Source organism: Oncorhynchus nerka, linkage group LG1 (genome assembly GCF_034236695.1).
Source record: "Oncorhynchus nerka isolate Pitt River linkage group LG1, Oner_Uvic_2.0, whole genome shotgun sequence".
NCBI classification, from domain to species: domain Eukaryota; kingdom Metazoa; phylum Chordata; class Actinopteri; order Salmoniformes; family Salmonidae; genus Oncorhynchus; species Oncorhynchus nerka.
The window spans coordinates 34,457,801-34,468,659 of NC_088396.1; the positions used below are offsets into that span (position 1 = coordinate 34,457,801).

The 10,859-nt window shown below is 40.7% G+C and overlaps 1 protein-coding gene across 1 annotated transcript in view; it reads left to right on the plus strand.

Annotated features, from left to right (window-relative positions):
* The window catches only part of LOC135565309 (titin-like), a 95,501-nt gene extending 84,724 nt beyond the window's left edge, over window positions 1–10,777 (plus strand). The window contains 23 exon segments of the mRNA XM_065011739.1: window positions 21–189; window positions 191–282; window positions 407–483; window positions 485–692; window positions 824–1,090; window positions 1,189–1,328; window positions 1,482–1,608; window positions 2,434–2,576; window positions 4,046–4,169; window positions 5,156–5,422; window positions 5,528–5,625; window positions 6,206–6,374; window positions 6,601–6,867; window positions 7,049–7,315; window positions 7,531–7,809; window positions 7,924–8,332; window positions 8,489–8,613; window positions 8,732–8,998; window positions 9,089–9,358; window positions 9,477–9,779; window positions 9,891–10,193; window positions 10,279–10,466; window positions 10,649–10,777. Coding sequence (XP_064867811.1) covers window positions 21–189; window positions 191–282; window positions 407–483; window positions 485–692; window positions 824–1,090; window positions 1,189–1,328; window positions 1,482–1,608; window positions 2,434–2,576; window positions 4,046–4,169; window positions 5,156–5,422; window positions 5,528–5,625; window positions 6,206–6,374; window positions 6,601–6,867; window positions 7,049–7,315; window positions 7,531–7,809; window positions 7,924–8,332; window positions 8,489–8,613; window positions 8,732–8,998; window positions 9,089–9,358; window positions 9,477–9,779; window positions 9,891–10,193; window positions 10,279–10,466; window positions 10,649–10,777 — 4,688 coding nt within the window.
* The last annotated feature ends 82 nt before the right edge of the window (window positions 10,778–10,859 follow it).

Sequence of the window (10,859 nt, forward strand, 5' to 3'; positions counted from 1 at the left end):
TGTTTCCTTCTGAACTACAGAGAGTCGAATTACATTTGTCACACCTTTGAGTGATGTACAAGTGTATGAAAAATATGAGGTCAGATTTGAGTGTGAGGTGTCCAGAGTGCCTACGGGCTTCCGTTGGCTCAAGGGATCTCATGAGTTGACAGCTTATGATAAGTTTGATATTACCCATGAGGGAAAGAGACAAATGTGCCGCATATGAGGATGAAGCTGAGTACATATTTGAGGCAGAGGACAAGAGAAACTCTTTCGCCACTGGCGAACTAGTTATCCAATGTAATCTGAAGAAATGTTTCTGTGCTTTCTGTTTAAGTCCTGACTCAATTCATTACAAATGACTGAAATTGATCTTCTCACGATGACAATGATTGAATTTCTTATGAATTGAATGTCTTATCAGGAATTCGCCTTGAGTTTGTGAAGCCCATTAAAGATGTCACGGTCAAGGAGCGCTAGGCAGCAGAGTTCAGTATTGAGCGCTAGACAGCAGAGTTCAGTATCACATGACAACATCCAGGTCACCTGGTACAAGAACAATGTGCGTTTGCATCCCAGCCAAGTTGTGCACATGTCAGACGATGGCAAGATGCACATATTGACCTTCAAGGTGGTGTCCATTGATGACACATCCATGATCAAAGTAGAGGCCATGGACAAATTCTCAGAGGCCATGCACACAGTTCTCGGTTAGTATATCGTTAAAACCCTTGAAACGTTCAATCAAAATAAATCTATAGAATCTGTAGATGGAAATAAGCCGTTGTCGAAACTTAAATATCACACACGCAACTCATCATGGTTTCTTTTTCATAAACAGAGGGAAAGCCTTACTTCACGACAAAACTGCACGACTGCTCAGTCACTGAGAAAGATGAACTGACGATGATTTGTGAACTGAGCAAGCCCAATGCAGAGGTGAAATGGTTCAAAGGTGACCAGCAAATCACTTCCTCCAAGAACGTGGTCATCAAAGCCGATGGAAAGAGGCGTATGCTGATCATTAAGAAGACAGAGAAAGCCGACATGGGAGAATACAGCTGTGATTGTGATGCGGACAGAACCACGGCCAAGCTCAACATTGAAGGTAGCCTTTAGTGTTTTTAGCTCAGCATTTGAGGATTGCAGTTTATATTTTATTTCATTTATACAAACACTTGAGTTGTCTTTGTGTTTCTTCTACAGATCGTGACATTAAGTTTGTCAGGCCCCTGTACAGCGTGGAAGTGACAGAAACTGAAATCGCCAAGTTTGAGACTGAGATCTCTGCCGATGATGTCCATGGTCACTGGAAACTCAATGGAGAGGCCCTTCATCAGTCGCCTGTAAGAAAAATATCCACTTCATTATGACTACATACAGTAATTGGACATTCCTAGCGGTTGAGGAGACAGAGAAGTAAAAAAAAAAAAAAAAATAGATGGTATGTATAATTTGACGAGGATCACTTAGTAACTGTTAGTGTATTCTCTTTCAAGGACTGTGAGATTAAGGAGGAGGGTACAAGGCATATCCTTATCCTGTACAACGTTCGCAAGGATCAGGCCGGAGAAGTTGACTTCCAAGCTGCCAATGCTAAATCCAATGCTCAGCTTAGAGTTAAAGGTGAGAATGATTTAACACATACTCACACTTTTATTTGACAATAAGATAAGCACTTATTTGATAAAGTTATACTCTGTAAGATATGCAAGTAGGCCACCAACAAAACGTTTGATCAGTTCATTTGTTTTTTGGTGGGCTTCAATGATACATTTCCCAACTGTTGGTTGAAGTAAAGTAAACCGCAGAGCTGTCAGATGAGGATATAGTCAGGCATTTACAGCCCCTTTTAATTAGGTGTCAAAAGTTTTACAAGGGAGGACTAAAGCTATCTAAATAAGTGTGTCATAAAAAGTGTTGAGGTTTGGATTTCAATTCTGGCACACTTTTTATATATCTAAATATCTACTTGCTTGCAAAACACTCAAGGCATTGCTATGCAATGCAATACTTAGCCATGATGCAACCATTTTTGGGGTAAAAGTTGGGTAACAGCGTACCCCCAAAATTCAGAGGGGTTGATTGACAGGGACAGATTGCCTAGCCGGTGGTGTGGCAGGGGGTGGGTTAAAGGCCAATCAGGTGTTGTGGCTATTTTAGAATCCACATGCCTTATCTAGAGTGGGCGGTTAGTGATTGGCAGAGCTACAACATGCCTGCCTCTCAAAGTTTTTTGCTGACCATATACATCTCAAGGAAACCGGGTATGCAAATGAGGAAGGCCCCTCAATGTCAAGTCCCTCTGCGCTAGTTCTATCAGTTGTCCTGGTGGTTTACAGGACTCCAGAGCAGTGGCCAGCCGTCAGGGCATCCGCAAAATGAGGATTAGCAATTAGGTTTATCTTGGGATTTGGGAGTGACTAACAATGTCTTCTCCTCAATCTAAAGCGCGGGTGATCGGCCTGCTGCGGCCTCTCAAGGATGTTACTGTTACTGCTGGGGAGACCGCCACTTTCGACTGTGAACTGTCATATGAAGGAATTGCTGTGGAATGGTTCTTAGGGGGTACAAAGTTGGAGCCAAGTGACAGAGTAAGTGTTTATACTGTAACATCTGAAATATTTGTTACCACAACACTGACACTCCCTCAAGTAATTGATATGGAAACATGCCAAGACTTTGAATTGTACTTATGAACAACAGTTTTTCCAATATGGCAGACAAATACCTGTTGTCATGGAATTTACTACCTGGATTATAACATATTCTCTTATCCCAAATAGTTTTAATGTTTTAACAAGATCGAAACATTGTCCTTGGTTTTACTTAATCTTATTCCAAATTGTCTTGAATTGAAATGGATCTTAGCCAGTTTGTCATGTTGCATTATTTACATTTAGGTTTTAATGTTCTCTTGTGCAACCTACATGCTTTCTGCATATAAGGACCTGTGAGGATCAGGATTCCAGTTGGGGATTTGATCCGGGTTTTGAGATAACGCGGGAGGGCTTTTCTGCCCTGCAAGCGTTCTTCTAGTTATTTTTAACTGCTTCAAGTGTGTGTGTCCAATGGCAGGTGGCTTGAAGAGTTATTTGACAGTTATCATTTTAAAAATATGAAACAGGTGTTGTAATTTCATGTAGAAATTGGCTTTGAATTGCTTTGAGTTATCTGTTAGGTCCTTATATACCTATGTATAGTGTCTAGCCTAGTTATTTAATTAATTCCAGTGTGTTTGAGGTGTGAAAATGTTATATGATAGGTTGATTTACGATGTTGCATAGCCTGGTTTGTCCTTCAGTTACATACAGTTATATGGGTCCTATTACCTATTTTAATGATGATTGAATTCACATCCTTGATAATTTGATGTGTTGCCATACACAATGTTAGCGAACATTTGATTATTTTGAGGATAACTGTGATTACTTTTGTTCCACAAAAAATCTTACATTTAGAATAATATACTCTGAATATGTAGGCTATTATTGTATTGTGGCTATGGCTGAATAGTCCAAAACATGATGATTTATGCTGTCAAATGTTGTTTGTAAAATATGATTGCATGTGGTGTCATTTGCACTGTTATAATAACAATATAAGAGACAGCTAAATAACTTGTATATACTGTAACCATTCGTGAAAAGTCTGTGAATGAACTGCCATGGTCTTCATGTTTTCACATAGTTGTTATGTCATTTGGCATATCATGACTATTTGAAATGGGGGAAAAATATAGAACCTATGTTGACTGTGATTGCTGTACCACTGCACCATAAGAGGTAGGCCTATATTGTTTACATTCAAGAGGAACATTTTGACTTTATGGAACACCTACTGTAAAACACTAGGGAAATGTGGTTTTAGTTAACCACCTTATCAAACCTCTGGTAAAAGGGAATAGTGTAACTGGAGTTCAAATTGAGCCTAGGGTTCCCTCAGGGAGCCTTCGGTCCCTTGTCACCAGCTGCTGATGTTCATTCACGGGAAGAAGTAAATAGCTTGAACCCGCATAGCTATCACCGTCCATCTGATTTATCAAACTGCTTGATTTGCACAGGTGGTCACCCGAGCAGAAGACAAAACTCACACACTGACTCTCAGAGATGTCAAGATTTCAGAAGATGGAGAAATTAAACTCACTGCAAAGGATTTCCAGATTGAGGCCAGACTACATGTGAATGGTAGGTTAATCTATGTGTGTTATGTGAATGATAGGTTGCTATTACTGTTTGTGGTGTTTGGTTGCTGTTGTTGGGATTCTTGCCCCCCATGGACACTTGGTTTCTATTACCATTCCAAATGTATAATTGTCAAGCCAAATTCATTGGTGGTACGATATTGTGCATATGATTTGGTTAAACAACAATATAGTTAAAATATTTACACTATACAGCATATTGGACTGATAAATCACTATGGAAGGTGCTTTATAGACCAGGTTCATGGTAACATACCTTGCCTGCCTATGTAAATGCAAGGTAAAAATGCAAAAGCCACATATTTTAGGCCATTTTATGTCAAGTGGGATCATTGTAAGTACATTGTGTCATTTTTTTTAGACAATAGTTTTCTTCTCTATGCAAAGCACAGACAACAAGGTAAGTGGGCCAGGTGTTAATGTTCTGGGAGCCTACCCAACCAGTCTGAATTCTATGGGAATTCCATCCACGGTTGATTGCCCATCAGCAAAGAAGTATGCATTAAATATGAGTTGAGAGCCTGCGAGACACAGTCATGTATGCTTTTGTAACAGTACATAAGTGTTCCTAAGAAGCACTGAAGAAGTATAGAACAGTATATGCCTTCCATAATTACGATATAGCGATATCCCTTGCAATATCACAATATAATGGTGTGATCCAATTATTTTAGAAGGAAGAAAGGTGTCCCCATGATAAGTTTGTTTACAAATGTATGAAAAGTGTAAATGTGTAATTGTACAAACAACACACAGGTTGAAGGAATTATGTAACATGTGTAGCATAAACTGTAACTGTAACTACAAAGTCAAAACATAGGTTTTAGGCCACTTCATCTTAAGAAGGACTGTAACAATAAAAGTAGTTGGTGACAGTGATAGAATTTGGTAAAACTTATTTTGTTGGCTTCCTAAGCTGTTACGACATGTAAAGCACGAGTCAAGTGTAATTAATGTGTGACCTCACAGAACCACCAGTTGAGTTCACCAAACCTCTGGAGGACCAGACAGTTGAGGAAGAGGCCACTGCTACATTGGAGTGTGAAGTCTCCAGGGAAAACGCTGAGGTCAGTTGGTTCCAAGATGGACAGGAGATCCTCAAAACGAAGAAATATGACATTGTTGCCGATGGCCGCGTGAGAAAACTCATCATTCATGGCTGCACTCTTGATGATTCAAAAACATTTACCTGCGACGGCTCAGAATTCAAAACCTCTTGCTTCCTTAACGTTGAACGTAAGTAAAGTATTGATTAAAACCTTTCATATGGTTTGTTTGTTTGTAAAGACTTTGGTGTATTTGCATTACTGGTGTAGTAACACTATGACTGTGTCCTTACAGCTCCACATGTTGAGTTCTCTAAGCCACTCCATGATGTTGAGGTCAAAGAAAAGGAATCTGCCAGATTTGAATGCGAAGTATCACGCGAAAATGCCAAGGTATTGATTCCTGACCCTTCACCCCTCACCTCCCCCACCCTACCACTCTCCCCCCCCTCATACAATACATGCACATTCAAACACACCTTCAAACACACCTTATTTTATAATAATATAATATAGTTGCATGTGGAATTACAAAATATAATATTAATGGTCATGAATAGTCAAAATCACGTTTTTCATTAAATTGTTTGGTTTATATTTGAAGGAAACCAGATCAAAGTACGATGACCAAAGTAGGAAAAATTACAGTTGCTTCTACACTAACAGTCAAACGTTTTAGAACACCTACTCATTCAAGGGTTTTTCTTAATTTTTACTATTTTCTACATTGTAGAATAACAGTGAAGACATCAAAACTATGAAATTACACATAACACAAAAAGTACTTTTTCAGAATGACTGTTGAGGACCTTTAAGACTGAGAGTTGGTTGTCTTTCCTGTCTTACACTGTGTTTCATTCTAGTGTGCTGTTACATTCTACTCCCTTTGTTTCCATCATAGTCTTTATCAGTACATATTAAAGGTATTATACCGTCATTGTGGTCTTGGTTTTATGACTGTTTCTGGAAACAGGTCCGTTGGTTGAAGGACAGCAGTGAAATCAGAAAGGGAAAGAAATATGAAATAATCGCCAAAGGTCGCCAACACATCCTCATCATCCACAAATCAGTGTTCGATGATGAAGCAGAATATGAATGTGATGCGAAGGTCTCCAAATCCTCCGGCATGCTTACAGTCATCGGTGAGTCTGGCAAATTTTCTCTGTCTCAAAAGGTACATCCAAAATAGCACCTTATTCTAAATATAGTGCACTACTTTTGACTAGGGCCCATATAGGGCTCTGGTCAAAAGTACTGCACTTATATGCCATTTGGGACTCAGAAAAATAGATACATTTTGATGTCATATACTGTAATCGACTTATCATAATATATTGCCTTGAGGGTTATATTGTATTTCCTTTGCAGAGGAAGAAGCTACGTTCACCAGGAACCTGTCTAATGTGGAGGGAACAGAAGCAGACAGTGTGAAGATGATTTGTGAAGTGTCGAAGGCAGACGCTGATGTCATGTGGTATAAGGAAGACCAGGAACTTCCCGAGGGAGGAAGATACGATCAGATCGTAGACGGCAGGAAGAGGATACTTATCATCCAGGATCTCAAAACAGATGATGCTGGAGAGTACTATTGCAAACTGTCCAGCTCAAAGACAACTGGAAACCTGAAAATAAATGGTAATGGAATCAGACATAAGTTCTGTTTAATTTAGTCAGCTAAAGACTGTGAGGTGTAGAAAGTGAAATATCCTGGGTAGTGGCTACACACCAGTACCGTTATGAAAATCAAATCATGGGATGCAGGTAAAGTATTTGTGTAAATAAGAGCATATACACTAATCTGTCTTTGTTCTTCTAGAATTGGCTGCTGAGTTTATCGCCATGCCTCAGAGTCAGGAGGTGGTTGAGGGAGAAAAGGCTGAGTTTGTCTGCTCAGTCTCTAAAGACACATTCATTGTCAAATGGATGAAGGGTGATAAGGAGCTAGAAAAGGGGGACAAGTATGACATTGTCTGTGATGGCAAGAGAAGAATACTTGTTATCAAGAACTCTGAACCCAAGGATGAGGGAGCCTATGTTGCCCTCATTGGCACCACCAGAGCTACGGCTGACCTGTTTGTTCTTGGTAGGTCATCAATGTTGGTTTTCTTTTCTATTACAACCTCACCTACCTGTATGTGTATTTGTGTCTTTTGGAGGGGTTGAGATAAAGTAGATTTTCTGTTTGACCTTTGTGTACAATTGGGCAGTAAAGTAATCTTCTTGTGTGGCACTACCTGAGGCAGCCTTGGCAAAATATTTAATTCCGTCTACTAACTTCCTTCATTTTGATTTCCACAGAAAAACTCAGGATCAATACACCAATCAAAGACACAGAAGCCAAAGAGGGACAAGAGATCATCTTCAACTGTGAAGTGAACACTGAGGGAGCTAAAGCTAAGTGGCTGAAGAACGAGGAGACCATGTTTGAGAGCAGCAAGTTTGTCATGATCCAGAAAGACAACGTGTTCTCTCTGAGGATCAAGGATGCTGATAAGTCAGATGAAGGAAACTATACTATTACATTGACAAACCAACGTGGTGAACATGCCAAGAGCTCTGGCAAACTGACAGTAAAAGGTGAACATAGTTTTGTTATCGATTCTACCAACGGCTAATTTGATGTAGTAGTATGTCTTATTTTTGTTTGAAGTTAGCTACATGACTAACTAATTTTTTACATTTGATCTACAGAGGAGAGTCTGAAGATCATTGTACCTCTTGAGGACTGCGACACACAGGAGAAGAAGACTGTTAGCTTTTCTTGCAAGGTCAACAGGCAGAAGGTTACTCTGAAATGGACAAAGGCTGGTCAGGAGATCACCTTCAGCAAACGCATAATCTACAGGTTGGACCAATATAAGCACACACTGACCATCAAGGACTGTACTCTTGCTGATGAAGGTGAATACACCGCCATGGCTGGTGATGACAAGTCTACAGCTGAGCTGATCATTAGTGAAGCCCCCACTGACTTCTCCGCACAACTCAAAGACCAGACCATCCCCGAGTTTGAGAATGCTGAGTTCACCTGCAAACTCACCAAGGAGAAGGCTGAGGTGAAATGGTACAGGAATGGACGTGAGATCAGAGAGGGACCCAGGTAGGAACACGTTTAAACTGCTATGAGGCACGGTCACTGTTGCTTTACTGTCACTGTTAAGTCTTAAAAGCTACTTTGCCCCTAAGGGCCAACCTAGGAATTGAATTCAATAATAAAAGGCGTAGTGTAACATTATCCATTTTTGTTTTTTACAAGGTACGTCTTTGAAAAAGAGGGCAAGACCTGCAGGCTGCGTATCAAGGAGTGCAGACCAGATGATGAGTGTGAATATTCCTGTGGCGTAGATGAAAAGAGATCACACGCCCATCTCTTCGTTGAAGGCAAGCCTCTTGAGTTCATTATATGATTCTGTTTGTGTGAGTCCATATTTCTAACTGTTCCGTATGAATTAATGCTTCACTAATTATATTTTTTATTTGTGTGTAATGTTTATTCCAGAGAGTGCAGTTGAGATCGTCAGACCACCAAAGGATGTGTTTGAGCCTCCAGGCTCAGATGTTGTATATGAAGTTGAACTGAACAAAGACAGAGTTGAGGTAAAATGGTTGAGGAACAACATGACCATCGTCCAGGGTGACAAGTACCAGATGATGAGCGAGGGCAAGGTCCACAGACTCCAGGTGTGTGAGATCAGGCCTCGGGACCAAGGAGAGTACAGAATCATCGCCAAAGACAAGGATGCCAGAGCCAAATTGGAACTGGCTGGTAAGTTGTCATAACTGTTATATCCTCTCTGATTCCACAATACATCTATCCTTTTATTATTTGATCGTATAATTGTTTATCCCTCTACAGCTAAGCCAAATATCAAGACTATGGATCAGAGCTTAGTAACAGATGCTGGAAAGCCCATCGTAATGTCCGTGCCCTACAGCGCGTATCCTAAAGCTGAAGCTGAGTGGTTCTATGATAACGTCAGCCTGCCCAAGGACAACATCCACACTGTTGGAGACAGGACAGAGTACAGGCTGAAGGACCCTAAGAAGTCCGACCAAGGACGTTACAATGTTGTCATCAAGAACAAACATGGACAGGGAGAGGCATTCATTAATCTGGATGTCATTGGTAAGTTGCCTTCAATCCATTCTTGTATTTGAATAGATTTTTCTTGGGAAGGATATTTTTCTTGGAATCTGTTCTTGTTCATGGATTCCATTTATTAATGTATTGTTGTCTTCCACAGATGTCCCTGGACCTGTGAAGAGTCTTCAAGTGCTTGACACCGCCGATGGTGAGGTCAGCCTGGCCTGGGAAGAGCCAGAGAGCGACGGTGGCAGCAAGATCATTACATACGTGGTGGAGAGGCGTGACGTCAAGCGCAAGACATGGACCCTTGCTACTGACCGCTCTGATGCTCCAGAATACACTGTGACCGGACTCCAGAGGGAATCCATGTACCTATTCCGTGTTTCTGCTCGCAACAGAGTGGGCAGTGGACCAAATATTGAGACAGAGAAACCTGGTGTTTATGCCAAGAACAAGTTTGGTAAGCAAAATATTTCATATTGTATCACCTCATACAGTATAAGTTTGTTCAAAGTAACAATTTTCAACAATGAACTAGAAAAGTGAATTACAACCTTGTGTTATATTTCAGATGTTCCTGATACTCCTCAGGATGTGAGTGTTGGAAACGTGAGTAAGTTTGGAGCCACAGTCTCCTGGGAAAAACCAGTGTCTGATGGAGGGGCTGAGATCACCTCCTACATAATTGAGTCCCGTGACAGGACCTCTGTGAAGTGGGCCGTGGCTATGATCAGTAAAGCAACAGACCGCAGTGCAATCATCAACGACGTCATTGAGAACAAGGAATACATCTTCCGTGTCAAGGCTGAAAACAAGGCTGGCATTGGAAAGCCAAGCGCTGCCACCAATCCAGTGAAGATCATGGACCCCATTGGTGAGTTATTTCAGTTAGTTTAGTTTCTGAAATGTTATTACTGAAATGTATGCACTGTTTTAACATGTTGTTTTTGTTATTCAAGAGAGGCCAAGCCCACCACAGAACCTAGTGCCCTCAGAACAGAATAAGAACTCAGTCCAGCTGACATGGGAGACCCCATTGAAAAATGGAGGCAGCATGATCACTGGCTACATCATTGAGAGATGTGAGGACGAAACAAACCATTGGCTCAGATGCAACGCCAGGCTCTGCCAGGATCTCACCTACAAGGTATTTATCCTATAAGGTGAAAAGTAGCTAAATGGTTTCTTAGAGATTTCATTTCATATTGGTACGTGTAATTGTCAGAGGTTTTGAGTGGTATTCTGACTTGAATGGAAGTCTCCCATTGACATTCATTTACTTGGAAGTCTGAGTTGCTCACACTTATCTCTCTTCCTTCTTTTCCTCAGATATCTGGCCTGAAATATGGCAAGAAATACAACTACAGAGTGATGTCTGAGAATGCAGCTGGAGTGTCTGACCCATCCAACACACTGGGACCCATGCTGGCTGATGATACACATGGTACATTTGGTTAACTTTGAGCTAACCTTGACGTAGTTCATCACTTTAAATGTTGTGCATTTGTCATAACAATTATCATTATTTTCTATCTTCAGT